This window comes from Chelonoidis abingdonii, chromosome 1, assembly GCF_003597395.2.
Source record: "Chelonoidis abingdonii isolate Lonesome George chromosome 1, CheloAbing_2.0, whole genome shotgun sequence".
NCBI lineage: Eukaryota > Metazoa > Chordata > Testudines > Testudinidae > Chelonoidis > Chelonoidis abingdonii.
The window spans coordinates 139,581,581-139,597,542 of record NC_133769.1 but is presented as its reverse complement, the minus strand read 5'-3'; the positions used below and the strand labels follow the sequence as shown (position 1 = coordinate 139,597,542).

Genomic DNA, 15,962 nt, shown 5'->3' with positions numbered 1-15,962 from the left:
CCGGATCCCCCACTGAGCTGCTTGCACCCAGATTGCCCCACACAGAACCCTCTCACCTGGATTCCCCCCCACACTAAGCCCCTCCACACTCAGATCCTGCCTTGCTGAGCCTGCCTGACCCCACCTGGTGCACCTGCCACAAAGGGGCAAGGCCCTGGGGTGTTTCTGGGGCAGGCCTGGTCCTTGCGCTGTGTCAGAGTTGGGTGCAGCCTTACTGCGGAGTCCATGTCTTGGAGGGAGCTGCATAACGATCTCCTATCTCTGTGCAGCCAGTGGCCTGTGCTCCCCAATGCCATGCTGGAGCTTCCACATTTATTTGACAAACACATTTTGCAGATTTTTAAAATATTGTGTGCAGAATTTTTATTTTTATTCTAATTGTTTTGGCACAGAATGCCCTCAGGAGTAGGCTTTTAATCTCTGTGCCTCAGTTCCCCATCTATAAAATGGGGTTAATCATACTCCCTTTTTCCTCACCCTTTGTGTGGCTTGTATAATTGAATTATTGTCTTTTGGGGGGCAAGGACTGTCTTTCACTATGTGAATGCACAGCACCTGCTGTAATGGAGCCTCCAAATTACCTGTAGCATTGAGGAGATAATGTATTACAAGAAGTAAAAACAATAACCATTGAAGGGTTGCAGGTAAATCAATAAGGAAAATAGCAAGTACTCAACTATCTTACTATACGGTTCCACTTTTGTTCAAGCTACTGGCATAGACAGCTAAGCCCAGAATGTGGCAGCAAAAGTGGTTAAGTAAAGTCATATAATATGGACCAGATAGTGTAAATCAAAATAGGTCCATCTGTGTTCCCTTAAGCTGCCCGCTGGCATGGCCGCCCAGGAATGATTGAAGTGCCATGCTGAGTCAGTCACATCCAGCCGGGTGAACACAACCCCGGCTGCTTTGCAGCCCTCTGCCTTGGAGCCCCTGCTGCTCCTGGGACCCTCTTGCAGAGCACAGTTGGGGGGTGGTGGGAAGGCTGGTGCTGGGGAGATGGGACAGCCTCACTCAGGACTCTTAGCAGGAGGGGGTCTGAGGTCTCAATGGTGTTCCAGATGGTGAGTGCCTATACCTTAAAGAGACAACCTATGGTCTCTCAGAGACTTCCCCAGCACATAGCTCTGTGTGTGTGTCTGTCTCTCACACACACATATAGTCTGTGTCTCCACACCCCCACCTCCTCCCCCTCCCCACAGTCTTTCACACTCACCTCCCAACACATACTTGTGGTGATGTTTGTTGTTACTTCTTGGTATTTCCTGCAATGCACATATATATTCTCTGTAATTTTATTCTTTCAAAGTGGTGTTCTATTTTTTTGGCTGGTCTGTGCATTTCATAATTTTTATTTCTCTTTCATTTAAATGTAATTCTTTGAGTAATGAGTTCTGAAATGCCTAACTTGTCCTGGCTGGAGTAATTATCCCTATGGTAACTTTTAAAAAATATATATTCTATCTAGGTTTTCAGTTTCTAGGGGTAGCATACATCAGCACACTAGCTCGGTGCACATAACAAAATTTATTCCACACACGGATGGAAAAAATTAGAGGGAACATTGAGGTCCATTGATTTTAATAGAATTATGCTGATCTCCACTCACTGAGAATTTGGCCTTGCATACATACTAAGCAAGTAACTTTCCAATGAGCAATCTCTAACCCCTTTGGAAAATCTTGGCTCCAGTCTGTAGTACAACTGTTTATAGCTCAGCATGTTCTTTTGACTGGAGCAAAGTCTTGTGGGACAACCAGATAGACCAAACTACTCATGCGAACTGAGACAGAGATGATGAATGGTGAAAAGGATGATGTTCAACTGCACATGTACTAGATGTGTTGGATTGTTTATAAAACTGAATACAATCCACCTTGCCCCTGGTGAAATTCCTAACTACACAAAACTCCACTTCATAAGTCCCAGAAAACTGTGATACAGTCCTCTCTGCTTCTCTGCCTTGTGGATGCCCTGCATATCCTTCCCATTCTGTGTAAGCCACTGTCTGACTCATTCAATTATCTGATTAGAAGGCTTATCTGCAGCTATACAACCTGCTGCTGTGATCTTGTCAGATTTCACAAGCTAAGCAGGGTCAGGCTAGGGGAGAACTTTGATGAAGCAAGCAGATGCAGGCCAGTCAAACTGAGGGAGGGGGCAGCAAGCAGGGCCTCTGTGGTGGTGTTAAGGCTGCTGTCCCAGCAGCTTCTTACCATCAATTCTTCTGCTCTGACAGTGCAGCTGATGATTTTTGGTGACCCATATTCACCATCACAAAGAGCTAGCATCACTAGGGATAACAGCAAAATGGAGCATGGGGAGGAGTGGGTGGATGGAAAGAAGTCACTAAATCAAAGGCCTAGTGCAGTGGGGAGTGCTGGCAATAATTCAGAACTGATTCCGCTCCCTGACAGGACTTTCATGCAGAGGCAGTCTGTAGCACCTTCAGACCCCTTTGTCAGAGGTAATGGAGATGGGCAAAGAGTCTGCCAATATTCCTTGTACTACTCAGCAAACATAGGGCAGGAGAAACAATGTCTCCTCCTCATGGCTGAGCCGGTGACAAGAAAAGAGGGGATATGCTATTCACCTTCAACCTAAAGGTAAGCCCACGAGTGGGGCAAAGAGCCTGGCTCCTCAACTGGGCCATAAGGGGAATGCAGCTCCCTCTCCTCGGCTGAGAGCAGGGCACACCCCTTCTTTGTTTGGTTAACAGCATTGCCTTAGAGCAGTGGTTCTCGCCCTATTTACCATTGTGGCCTGCATATGCATCTTTCTATGTGTTATGTGGGCCACGTCCACACAATATATATACTGCCTGTATGGCTCTGAAGATCTCACGTGGGCTGTAGCTGTGTGCTGATTGGGCTGCAGGTTCAGAACCACTGCCTAAGATGCTCCTCTTCCCATGAGCTGGTGAGGTGAGAGCTCCCTCTCCTGTTTCCATCTGGTTAAACCAGCTTTGCCCTCTTGGCCGTGCAGAGGGGTAAGAGTTATGTGTTGCCACCAGATCAGAGGGTTGGTATGTCATGTCTCCTACCCACTCTTTGTCTCCCACCTCTAAGGATAATGAGCTGGAGGCTCTCCGAGAATAATCTTGAGAATTTTCTTGACCTTTATTCATGGTCAGCAGGTATCGTAGGCAGTGGAAGGCTGTGCCTCCCCAAACAGCCTGGTGTGGCCCTGCCCACGCTCTGTTGCCAGGCCAGGCCCACTCTGTAGTTTCCTTCCAGCGCTCTGCCCTGGCCTAGGCTGGGGCTGGGCTGGCCTGCCTCCCGACAGGGACTGCAGTGGCTGGTGCTGGGGCCGTGCTGCCTATCCTGTCTAAATCAAAGCAGTGATCAAAACTAAATGTTTTGACTTCATTGAAATGAAGCATCTTGATAATGTCTCTCAAAAATTTGGACACATTTGATACAATCCTGAAAAATATTCAGATTTTTTGAATCATTATTTTTGGACTGAAAACTCTTTTTTGATCAGCTCTACTGGCAGCATTTCCTTGCACTATAGTCCTTTTTTTTTCTATATTTGATAAGAAAATATACCAAGGTGCAACCCCCCCCCAGTCAAATCTTAGCATGCAATTCCCTCTCCCCTCCCCAGATGATAGGCCTAGATAGTAGCTATGGTCTTATCACCTGCTGTGATAACTGGGCCGACAAATTTACCCTAATTGTAAATTCAACTGGTGAAAAGTGAGCAAAAGTTCATGAATCGTCACAATAATCTGTTGCACGCAACTCTTTAAGAAAAGATGTGAGAAGGAAAACAGAAAAATGGAATTAATTTAAACATAAAGAATCTACTGATACCACCCCAGGACTGTGTTAAGATTCTGATGGATAAACAAGAGGAGCAGAGGACTGGAAATCAAGGAACCAATACTGGTGTGTTGGAAATTAAGCCCAAATGGTGGACAAAATAATGAGAGGATATATTATTCTACCCCCTCACCTGTTTGACACCCTTAAAAAGAGACTTTGAGGGAGAGAACTTTAACATTCACTTTCACTACAATTGCATCAGAAGGATTTGTTGTCATAACACGAGGCCTTAATACTCCAGTGGAGACACTTGGCCATCATTGCTGCATGAGCAAGGACCCCAACCTGATACATGTGAGATCCTGCTTTGTCGTCCTCTCCCTCATGTGCTTCTTTCTGCCCCCCCCCCCCATCATCTTTCTCTTGTTCTATTTTTCTTTCTCTGCTTTTCACCTGTATTGCTGTGATTCAGCCTGGTGAGATGAGATGGCCCATCCACCTCTGTCCAGCCTGAGAAGGACCAGTGAAAGACAAGGACCTGACCTGACCAGACCAAACAGATGATGTTCCTAACTGAGGAGGTGAGCCAGAGTCCAAAGCAACAGCTGTCGTGGCTGACCTGCCAGCCCAGAATCCCTTCTGTCTGTTGTTTGTCTAAAGTCTTTTGTCTGTATCATTCCTGATGCAGAATTGACCAACAGAACTAACTCTTTCTTTTCCACCAGGAAAGATTGTCTGACTGAATAAGAGACTTTAACCAATGTTCACAGTGTCCAGAAAGGGACTTGGATATGTTTTGATTGTTTATGCAAAACAAAATAATCAGTTTCAATGCTCTTGACCTCTTTTTTTGATTGTCTGTCTTCCTTTTGTGTGTTTCAGTCAATACATTACTAATCTTTAGCATGAATTTTATAGTATGTTTGCCATGAGCAGCATGTAAACCCACCATTTTCGGGGAGGCTAGCCCCTGACTCCATCCCAGCTGCCCTGCTGGAACCCCAAGACCCCCACAGTACTGGGGAAGCCCCGCCCCAGCTGCCCTGAGTCCCGACCTGCCGGCTGCCCCAGGTCACTGGCAGACCCTCCTGGCTGGCTCCAACTACCCTGGCCTGCCCAACTTCGCCCCCGTTGGTTGCAGAGGAGAGGTTGAGCGAGGGCAGGAAGAGGACCAGCATGGGCGGGACCACAGGGAAAGTGTGTGATGCTGGAGTGGAGCTTCAGGGCTGGGCCAAGGCCTGGCTGTTTGGGAAGGCTTAGCCTCCTGTGGCCTACTATACCCACTGCCAGTGGTGTTCGCCATGGTATTAAGCAGACTAAGGTATCTGTATACCACACTCCAGACCTTGTTCAACACTGCTGAATATTGAACAGTGACTGAGGTACGTTAACAGCTTTAGTGTGTATATTACACCTAAATTAATACAACATTTTTAGTGCCCAATGTGGACCCTAAAGAGTTAAATACATATATAGAATTTGGCCCTTGGCAAACAAACAATTGTTTTCAAAGTTAGTTTAAAACAAAAGTTTGTTTTCAAAATTCTTAAGTTTATTGAGCTTGCTTAAGAGAAGCATGCAAAGCAAATCCTTACTGTTTTTGCTTTTTAAAAAATCAGTTAACAATTGTTTTAAAATTATTAATTTTTTTTAAAAAAAAAATCTTTAAATGCTTTAGTTGTATTTTGAGGTTTATAGTTTCTGTAATTGGTAGTAATTTTGAATGTTTAAAGTATTTTTAAGAAAAAGCAAAAGCTGTTCAAATTAAGAGTTTTTTTTTGTTTTTGTTTTGTTTTTAAATTATTGAAGTTAAAGTGCTAAAGTAGACCTTTTACTGAAATAACATCCTGGGTAACCCTCTTATTAACAAAATGCCAGCTTAATTCATGGCTGCTACTGCATTAACCATGAACTGAATCTCAAACCACTAGAATCAATGGTTCTTGCAACACCAAACTGTTTGTGATGGAGTTTTTTTATGATTGCTTTATTTTTGCCCAATTTTTGTGTTTTTGTTTTTGAAATATTTTTTAGTTCTTTTTTTGTGTTTTTCCACAATTTTTTCTCCAGTTTTGTGTTTGATGTCAAGGATTTTTGTTGTTTTATGCATGTGAGACAGCACAGTGTTAATGTTGCAGATTAGTTGCCAGGTTCAGCTAAGTTGCCACGATGGTCATGGTGGCTCACAAATGTTGGTGGCAAAACAGATGTGGAAGGTCTGTGGTAGTCTAAAAATGCCTGTGAATTTTTACTGCCTTTGGGTGTTGGAAATGTCTCATGAATAGTTCCAAGAGAGCATCTTATTTCTGCTTTGTAGAAGGACACAACACATTTGATTAAAAATTGCATCAGAGCAAACTATTTTTCCTCCAGATAAGCAAATTTAACCATTGATGCAAACAATTGTCACGGTTTGTGTAAATGTACAGCTTAAACTGTGTAAGTGGCAAAAGAGGCCCGGTGAGAAGTTCTTTGCATCTTTATCCATTGTGGATGTGCAGCCAAAGAAGTGATAAGAGCTGGGTTGGGTTTTTTTTGTTTAACATTTTACAAACATAGAACAGCAGCAGTTTTGAGATTTGTTTTAGCTACAAATGAAACAAGTTGTAAGTTCTTAGCTTTAACATCTAAAAAGTGTACAAAAATTATAATTACAATCAAACCAAGATTTGCAGTTCTTAAAGGAGGGAGAAAGACTGAATTAGTCCAAACAATAAGCCTACTGCTATAACTCAAGGGCTGTTAAAATCATTCCTAATAAATGAGAACGGTGAGAGACTGAAAATCAATGAACCAAAATTGGTATGTTGGATACTGGGCCCAGCTGGTGGACAAAATAAGGGGATGGGCTATTCTGCCCATCACTGCCTTTTGGAGTCCTTAAAGAAAGAGATTTGGGGAGAAAAACTGGCTGTTGGAATGAGCATCACTATCATGGCTGATGCCCGCACTGTCTCCTGGGACCCATGACTTCCTTCACCCTGAGCCTGACAGATGTCCTGACCAGTCTGAACTAGCGAGAGGGAGCCAGATAACATCACCAGCTCCTCCTGAATCCCAAATACTGCCTGGATTCACAACAGAGGGGCAGCTGGGCCAAATTTGAGTCAGTTGTATTGTGACCTGGAGTGCTGGGGTCACAACACTACTCAAATTTGGCCTGGCCAGTCCTCCAGAATGACAGAGGGGCAGCTGCCCAGAAACCTCCTGCCCTAGGCAGCTGCCTAGCTAGAGCACCTTGTGTATAAATCCCATCCCCAACAACAACAAAATAAAACCTATAATAACAACTCCACATGATAGTTGAAAGCATTTATATAACCAGCTTCAGTGGCTAGTGCAACAGAGAGACAATTTCTTGGCACTTGGTCCAGGTACAGCTGATGATCTTTTCGACTGGAGACTCAACTCCAGTGCCTTCACAGCAAAAAGTTTTTAGGCTGTCAGACTTCTATCACGTGCTCAGTAAAACCAGGGAGAAGCTGTGTGTGGGAAGGGGCTGCAGGCTGAGGCAAGAGGTTGGAGTGCAGGAGGGGTATGGGCTCTGGGCTGGGACCAGGGATGAGGAGTTCAGGGTGTGGGAGGGGGCTCTGGGCTGGGGGTGCAGCAGCAGTGAGGGCTCTGGGGTGAGGCTGGGGATGAGGGGTGTGGGGAGGTTCCAGGCTGGGGCAGGGTGTTGGGGCACAGGCTTACCTCAGGCATCTCCCAGTCAGTGGCACAGTGGGACTAAGGCAGTTCCCTGCCTGTCCTGTCACCACGCAGGCCAATGAGTGTATGGAGCCAGTGCTCAGGGCAGGGGCAGCATGCTGAGCCCCATGGCTCCCCCACCTAGGAGCCGGACCTGCTGGCTGCTTCCGGAGCACAGCACAGTGCCAGGACAGGTAGATACTAGCCTGCCTTAGACCTGCAGCACCGTCAACTGGACTTCTAATGGGCCAGTCGGTAGTGCTGACTGGAGCCACTAGGGTCCCTTTTCGACTGGGCGCTCTGCTTGAAAACTGGACACCTGACAACCCTAGACACATCAATGCACAGGACAAAGGCCAACCCAGGCCTTCTACCTGTGACATGTTTTATATCTCTTTGAGGTAGGGTGACCAGATAGTAAGTGTGAAAAATCAGGATGGGAGTGGAGGGGTAATAGGAGCCCATATTAAGAAAACAAAATCCAAGTATCAGAACTGTCCCTATAAAATTGGGACATCTGGTCACCCTACTTTGAGGGTGGCAATGAGTTGCTGGGATACTCTGGGTATGACTACACTGCAACAGAAAACAGGCAGCACTGAGACGCCGAGCTGAGATCAGGTGACTTATACTTTCAGGGCTCAACAGTGCAATGTAGACATTCAGGTTCGGGCTGGAGCCTGAACTGTGAGTGCTACCCACCTCTTAGGGTTTCATAGCCTGAGCTCCACCCAAGCCCAAACATCTACATTGCAGCTTTACACCCCCACAATCTTGAGAGCCAGAGTCAGCTGAGCCAGGCTAGCTATGGCCAGGCTGCAGGGTAGGATGGGGAAGGGGTACCTCTGGGACACACTCTACTTGACCATGTAGGGCAGGAAAGACATGGAGCTGCTGGGACATTTCCCCATGACTATATGATAGAACTGGCTGCCAGGAAATTTGTCCATCTACATGGAAGGGAGAAGTGGAACAAGGACCATCAGGACACTGATTTCCAGAGGTTGGGAAGAAGAAGCCACTAAGACACTCTCCGTGACTGTTCAAAATTAACCTTAATTTCATCTTGTGTGGCACAACCACATGGCTAGACAATTTCTAACATGGATACTTTGCTAGATCCCACAGTCCAAATGCAACCTATGTAGAGAACATGGTGACTGATATCCAGCTTGCATTTGAACCCTCTTTTCTTCACACCTGAAATGTCCATTTTTTGACTTGACTGTTTTGTTTTTTGCAGGTGAGAAGTTTTGGCCCTGAGATCCATTTACTAGCTAGGACCATGGGGGTTTATTTCAGGGTGAGTGTTCTGATGCATCATCTTCCCAGTTTAATGGCACCGTATTATTTTCTCATGACCTTTTAAAAGGTAACTGTTTGCTGCAGGCAATGGGCTGATGGCTATACCACCACAACTGAACAACAAAACTAGAGTTATGGGCTAAGGAGGCTTGGCTGAAAAAAGATTTGCTATAAAATGAGTAAGTACTTCATATTGTACTGAAATGGGTGGCCTCTATCAATTGAAGCTGCATGGCACCTGTACAGATGCTGACACAACTGTAAATTCTCAGTCATGCAGATTCCTGGCCTCCTAATATTCCATGTGATGGTTGCTCCTCTATCCATTCCACTACCTGGGAGATCAGAAATCATAGATTTCACTCTGAATGTGAGAAGATTTGAACTAATCCTAAATTTCTGGCAGTCTGGTGTTCCAGAGTTTGTGACCCTCAGCTGAACAGACCAGTTAGGCCCTGGGCTCTGTGATCAGTCCTGCATTGTTCAGTCATGGCTCCTGTGCCATGATAGGGTGGAAGCTAGGCCCATTAAGAACCTAAGAAGGCCATACTGGTACCTTGAAATGGACCAATTAATGAATGGAAGCCAGTGCAAACTGCAAAGCACTGTTAAATGTGATCTTTGGCTTGTCCCACTTAGGAGATATAACTTCTCTACAGGCCTTTGCTTTCAGCCCCAGATAGTGATTTGCCATAAAACCAACTTGGAGGTGCTGAATGAATGGATCACTGGGGCACCTAGTCGTCTTCTGAGAGGAAAGGGCAATTTCTTGTTGCTAGTCAAAGATGAAAGAAGGTGATTTTGATGACTTGCTACTTGGGTATCCAAGAGCAACCATGAGTCTAGCAGGATCGAGTGGCTGCGCACCATTATGACCATGTGCCCTAGAGATTAGGCTAGTGTATTTGCCCATCATTTCATTGGCAACATCAGCACACCCATTGAAATCCCCAGTGAGGATGAATCTCGGAGGTAGAGAGTCAGTCAGAAAACCAGGACAGTAAAATGTAAGGAGTATATGGTGATAGGCTGCAGTGTGCATGGCAGGGAATGGGGAAGCAGAGGATGAGATGTTCAAGGAAGTGGGGAAAACATCACTGGAGCCCTGGCTCTGATTGCAGCATCACTTCCTACTTCTCAGAGATGTGACTGTTTAAGCAGGGAGACATTCTGGGGAGGTAACTTCTACAAGATGAAAGAGGTCTAAGGGCAAGTGTCACAGATGGCAGAAAAAGCCAGTGGCATTATTTACAAAGAAGTGCTGATTTATTGTATAATGGTTGATCACACTTTGGTTCATTATGAAATACACTCAGAGACCAAATAACCAATTTGTCATGTTTATTGATATGGTACAGGCAAAAGGTTCTATATGTTACCAGTCTCCTATGCAGCAATGTTATATACACCTTACACAGCAGGTGTACTCCCCCATTTACACATTTCAGCTGGTATTATTTATATGATTTTACAAGTTACCCTTCTCCAACTCATCAGTTTGTCTCACTTCCCTAACTTGTTGTTTTGTTCCTTCCTTATCTTTTTTCTGGATACTAACATTCCAGGTACTGATCCGGCAAGGTACTTCGCTATCTAAGATATTGAATGAATATATCTTGATTTTTTGACAAGTTCTCTATCCACTTATGGCAAATGCTTACCTCTGCAAATGTGAGGAGTTATGGGATACTTAACATAAGTGAACAGGATTATGGTGTAGGCCAATTTACACACACACTGACAAAATGGTCTGTTTTGGTATGGTGGGTCCCATGCTGTTCTTGGGAAGAGAAGCTAAGATGCCACCCCTTGCTTTTGTTCTTGGGCCCTGCTAGTGGCCTGGGAAGGTGGTAGAGGAGGGAAGGGGTCTGGGTTTGCTCCTCACTCTGAGCCCGAGTCCCTCTTTCGCCCTTGGGTAGGGTTACCCTGGGTCCTTGACACTGGGGGAGGGAGTCTCCCTGCTCTGCCGGGTAGGGTCTCCCATTCTCTGGTCTCTCAATTCTCAGCAACATACTCCAGTTCTTGCTCCACCTTGTCTGCCTGAAGCAGAGTGTTTTGTTTTGTTTTGTTTTTTGTTTGTTAGGTTCCTTACAGGGCCTTAATTGGCTACAGATGCTCCAATTAACATGTAGTAACTTTCCCTAGTCTACAGGGAACCACACCTTAAGTAGCCTAGGGTTTATGCCCATCCAACTTCCCAGCACCCAATAATACCACTCTCCCACTGCTCCCTGGCCATGTTCTATCATAATATAGATATGGTGTAGTTAATACATGCCTATATATCTAATATAGAATAGTTAGATGGGATGTGGATAATACATACTATTAGCATGATATATATTTGTGCTTCTAGCATTTATTTTAGTGAACAGAGGACAGGACAAAGAGAGCTTTGCCATTCAGCCAAGCAGACTTGACAAAAAGGGTATATGATTGGCTCACACAGAAGTTGGGGGCTTTTTTTGATTCAGAAAACAAGGACTATTATGGAGTAATGCTTTGTGGTTATCTTGTGGATAGGAGACATCAGTGATGGATTTGGGGTGGGGGGCAAAGACAGATCTAGAGAATCAGTGTGAATTGATTTGGAATTGGAGCAGAAGATCCTATCACTAGAATCAGTCTGTGAATGAATAGAGAACTTCAAGGATGTCAATCAGCACCTTCCACCAGCACTAAGGAGTTGCTGTAGCATTCATTTGTAGAAACATTGCAAAGTGATACTTGGCTGACTGAGTCATAGTCAGCTATGTTTCAGTTTGCTGAGAACATTATCATCTTTCTCTCTGAGATATCCCATCATACCTCTCAAGCTGCTGAGGCCTAAAAGTGGGATACAATGTGTGGCAAAGACCCAATATGAGGGAAACAAATAAATTATTTGGTCAGGAAACTTGAAATACCATGGGATTCATTCCTTCAGTGAAAATAACTTTCTGTAGCCTTTGGGTCATATTTTCATGTTCATTTTCTTTCTTTTGAGGTAAATAATATTCAGTGATAAAAGTGAAAGGAAACCACATGTATGTAGAACAGAGGTAACTCTGATATTAAATGAGTGATATCCCTTGAAATGAGGGACACAGTATGGGTCACACTAATAGCCCAAGTAAAACAGTCAAAAAATGCTGTTAAATAAGCTTTACTTTTATTGCTTGGTATGTTGATACAATGAATGCAATGGTCAGAATCATCCGGAAGAAAGCAGTCTAAAGAGAGACATCTGAATGGTAAATTCCTTAGCCGTTAAAAATAAAGGTTAAATGAAGCAGCTTCTGGAAAGGTTTACTATGTACATTTACGAGAGAAACAGTCGCACTGCTTCGCAGATGGTACTTCATGCTGCACCACGGTGCCATTAGCACAGCGCAGGGAGACAGTCACCGGAACTGTCTGAGTAGCTGAACAACAGGTGCACTCATCTTCAAGTCTATTCATGTCAACAGAGTACTTGGTTTTGCTTCTGCATTTGCCCTGAAAGTGAAACAGAAAAAGTTTGAATCTTACCAAATAATAGTTTACTCCACAGACTTCTGATAAAGGTCCAAATTCTGCCCTCAGTTTTATCCAAGCAGACTCAAGGAAGCTAATGGAAGTTTTTGTCAGGACTTTGTAATGGGTTCATTTGATTGGTCTTTGTTCATGTTTTCAGCCAAATGCCAAAATATTATTTCACATCTCCCTTGATATGTTTACACACATAAGGTAATCCTGAGCAACAGCTGACAGTCACACAAACAAGCTTGTACACTAAGATATCCTACAATGTTTACAATATTGTGGTAAGTTTGATAGGCCCAGAGAACAATAGTAGTGGGGATTTGGGCACCATTATTACAACAGTCTTTAAAGTTTGTATTAAGAAAAAAAAAGCTTGACAAGAATTGTATTAAGTCTGATCTAAGAGGGGATTGTGAACTTGAAAGGGCAAGACAAGCCAAAGGCATCTTAACTTCTGTTTCATATATTTCTAGGGCATCCAAAACTCCTGTTGCCCTGCCCGCTGATCATCTCCATTGCTTCCCCCACACCATTCTCTCCAAACGCTTTAGTTCCTTTTCCATGTTTTTCTATATCTGTTTTATATTACAGCAACTCAAACTGTACACAGTATTGCAGCTGTTTTAAATTTGTTTGACTAAATGCAATTTTTTAAGGAAAGTGTCTGATTTTTCCACAAAAGCTCTTGGGTTCTGGGTGGAAAAATCAAGGATTGGTTTTCTGCATTTTTTGCACAAACAATTTTGGCTTTCTGCTGTTGAATGTTGACTTTTTGTCAAAAAATGAACATGTGTCTGTTTTTTTGACAAAGTCAAAACTATCCAATGAAATTTTTTATAAATTTATTTTTCATTTTCCATTTTCATCACAATTTTCCGGGGAAAAAATCCTCCAACCACCTCTATACCGTATTCATAAAGAAGAAAAAATTACTACTTTGATTCCATCTGTACAATACTATTTCTACACAACTTCATTGCATAATGCCAAACATAATGAAAAAACACACAAACTGAATACTCCTCTTTGATTTCTAACAAGTACTTGTCCATTCATTTGTGCTTATCCTTGTTGCTTCTTATTTTCCCTAATTTATACAGGCTGCAGGCACAATAAATTTACATTGTCACTTGTACTATTCTAAACCATTGTACAGGTTGTAATGTACAGGTGTGTAAGGATCACTTGCTAGCATTTCTGAAATGAAATCCAAGTGATTCTGCTTTACCAATAATGAGAGGTTTTAGGAGTGGAGCTCATAAATGTGTTACCCAATTCAAATTGATCTGGTAGGCAGCCTCTGAGCACACCTGCACATGACTTAGTTGGCAGAATGCCTGTCTTCCCTGGTTTGTGAATTGTAAACAGAAACAGGTTCCTCCCTGTGGCCCAGACTTAGGCATTAAACTCCAAGAAAGGGGTGGAGCTTAACATTCACCCTTGTCATCGGTGTCTTCCATGGGCTAGCTTAGGCAGCTCCCCACCTAGTTTGCAGGCTTTGTGGATCATGTTCTAAGGTGCTTATCTCTCCCCATGTATTGTATAGGAGCCGAGGCACCTAACTCAGGCTTTGTGGATCAGTGTTGTTGCTATGATTTTTCTAGGCATCTAAAAGTTAGGTTTTGTGACACTGAGGATCACAATGCTTAAGTCCTTTTTTCTGGACCCACATGTTTACCCATAATGAAATATGGCCAGATTTCTGAATTAAAATCTTCACACTGAATTTGAAATCTGCCTTGGATCCTTCATAGCCACAAGACCCAAATAGCCACTGACTTAGTGGATAGAGATGATAATGCAGCAGTTCTCTTATTTTGGAGTTAAGCAAGTATTGGACAGCATTTCTGAACTGTTGAAATGTCCTCTTCCCTTAAGGCTTTCATGGTTTGAGAACAGCGGCTGGAGGTCTTGAAGACCCTGGGGCACATGGTCCTGAGTCACTGCACCCAACTCCACTCCTTTCCAGCTGGTCACAGAAAGGAGAAAGATGCTCCATTTGGCAGCTACAGCAGTCAAAGAAATTATCCCTATGGGAGGGTGCTAAAAGAAAAATCCCTTCCTAATCCCAGTGGGGTTTAAAGTAAAACATTCAGGCATAATAAAAACAGAATGGAAAGTTATTCTGTTGCAGCCAGCCTGGGAACCAAGCTTCTCATTTGTTTCCCAGTGCCGTCTATCAAAGATAGAAGGGGACATCTGGAAGGAATGTTCTGCTCCTGTTTCAGATTGTATCTGCTGTATTACATGAGCGGAGTGATGGGGAGAAGAATCCAGTGGCATTACACTTTTGTTCAAATTATGGAATTTGATGGGCTGTGTGGAACATAAGGGCACAGTGTGTGGGCTCAAATACTGAAGTCACGTCAAATCCTACAGAGCTCAATTTTTAAACCTGGGTGCTTACATGTTAGGCACCTAAATACTTATTTAGGCATTGATGTGTTGACTTAGGAATCTCGAGGGGGATTTATGTACCTAACCTTAGGGTCACAGATTTGAAAATTGGACTCCATAAAATTAAGGGTGAAATTCATTCAAGTGCAGAAGATCCCAGCTAGGCAATTTAATATTCACATGTCTCTCCAGGAACTAGATGCAACATGAATGGCGCTTCTGTGTATTGTAAAGTGGGTTTTGTTATCAGCCCCAAAGAGGGGGAAGAATCAGGTGAGACTAAATGGAATCAAATGTACACAGCTGAAACTCCTGCATAACTGGTGCAGAGACAGAAGTCAATGTTCCATTGTGTTGAGTGGAATGGAAGCTAGTGAGAAGCCACTGACTTGTCCTTGGGTGGAATAGGGAAGCAAATTAATTCCCTTCAACAAACCTTGTTGAGATCCCTGTGCAAAGGCCATTTACCTTGGCTTTGAGCAGCGAGGGGTGAATACATGAAAGAGTCATACCTTTACCTAACAAGAGGAAGGAAATAGCACTGCAATTTCCTACTATGCAAAAATGTAGCAAACCACTCCCTTTGAAACTGTATCGTGTTTTGCAACAGTTCTGTACTGACAAAATGAAAATAGATTTTTTCTTACCTCACACTGGAAAATAGGCACTCCATCTTCAGCCTCACAGCCATTGATATTCAGATACGTCAGCCTGGAATTTACTTGTCTGCATTCTGTTTCTATACCTAGCAAGTCAAGAAAGAAGGGGAATTTGCCAATGGTTGAAAACGTTTTTTAAAAAACATTCTGGCACCATTCTCTGCTTAGTACACACAAAAATTGCCATTGGCCACATGCCATTATTAGCAAGACCCCAGTAAAAGACGTAGATATGTTTCCATGTGGCAATTAACACAGGATACTGTGAATATACCTCATTCCCGCCTTAAAATTCCATTGAATACCACTGAGTTCCTGCATAAACTAATCAAAAACCACAACAGTAAAAGAACGCCTTGCTGAATGACCAGTGATATATTAAAGCCCCAGGATAGTACCTCACCTGGCTCTTGTTCTACTGAATAATTTTTATTATAAATCTATGTCTTGTTATTTTTTTCCTAAATAGGATTTTTGATGGACTATTGTTGACAAATAAAAGATGTGTAGTTGCGCCACTGCAGTGTTTTAAGTATAGACCTGCCCATAAGAAGTTACAACCAGTAAAATACACCCCTTTCCCATTAATTCACAACTATTAAAGTCATTAGTCGTTGATCTTGATTGGCTCCCAAGTGCA

The 15,962-nt window shown here is 43.4% G+C and overlaps 1 protein-coding gene across 1 annotated transcript in view; it reads right to left on the bottom strand.

Annotated features, from left to right (window-relative positions):
• Window positions 1-11,894: 11,894 nt before the first annotated feature.
• Window positions 11,895-15,962, bottom strand: part of VWF (von Willebrand factor) — a 239,452-nt gene continuing 235,384 nt past the window's right edge. The window contains exons 51-52 of the mRNA XM_032780579.2: window positions 15,311-15,408; window positions 11,895-12,239 (exon numbers count right to left, since the gene is read on the bottom strand). Coding sequence (XP_032636470.1) covers window positions 12,054-12,239; window positions 15,311-15,408 — 284 coding nt within the window. The 3' untranslated portion in view covers window positions 11,895-12,053. The remainder of the gene's footprint in view (window positions 12,240-15,310; window positions 15,409-15,962) is intronic.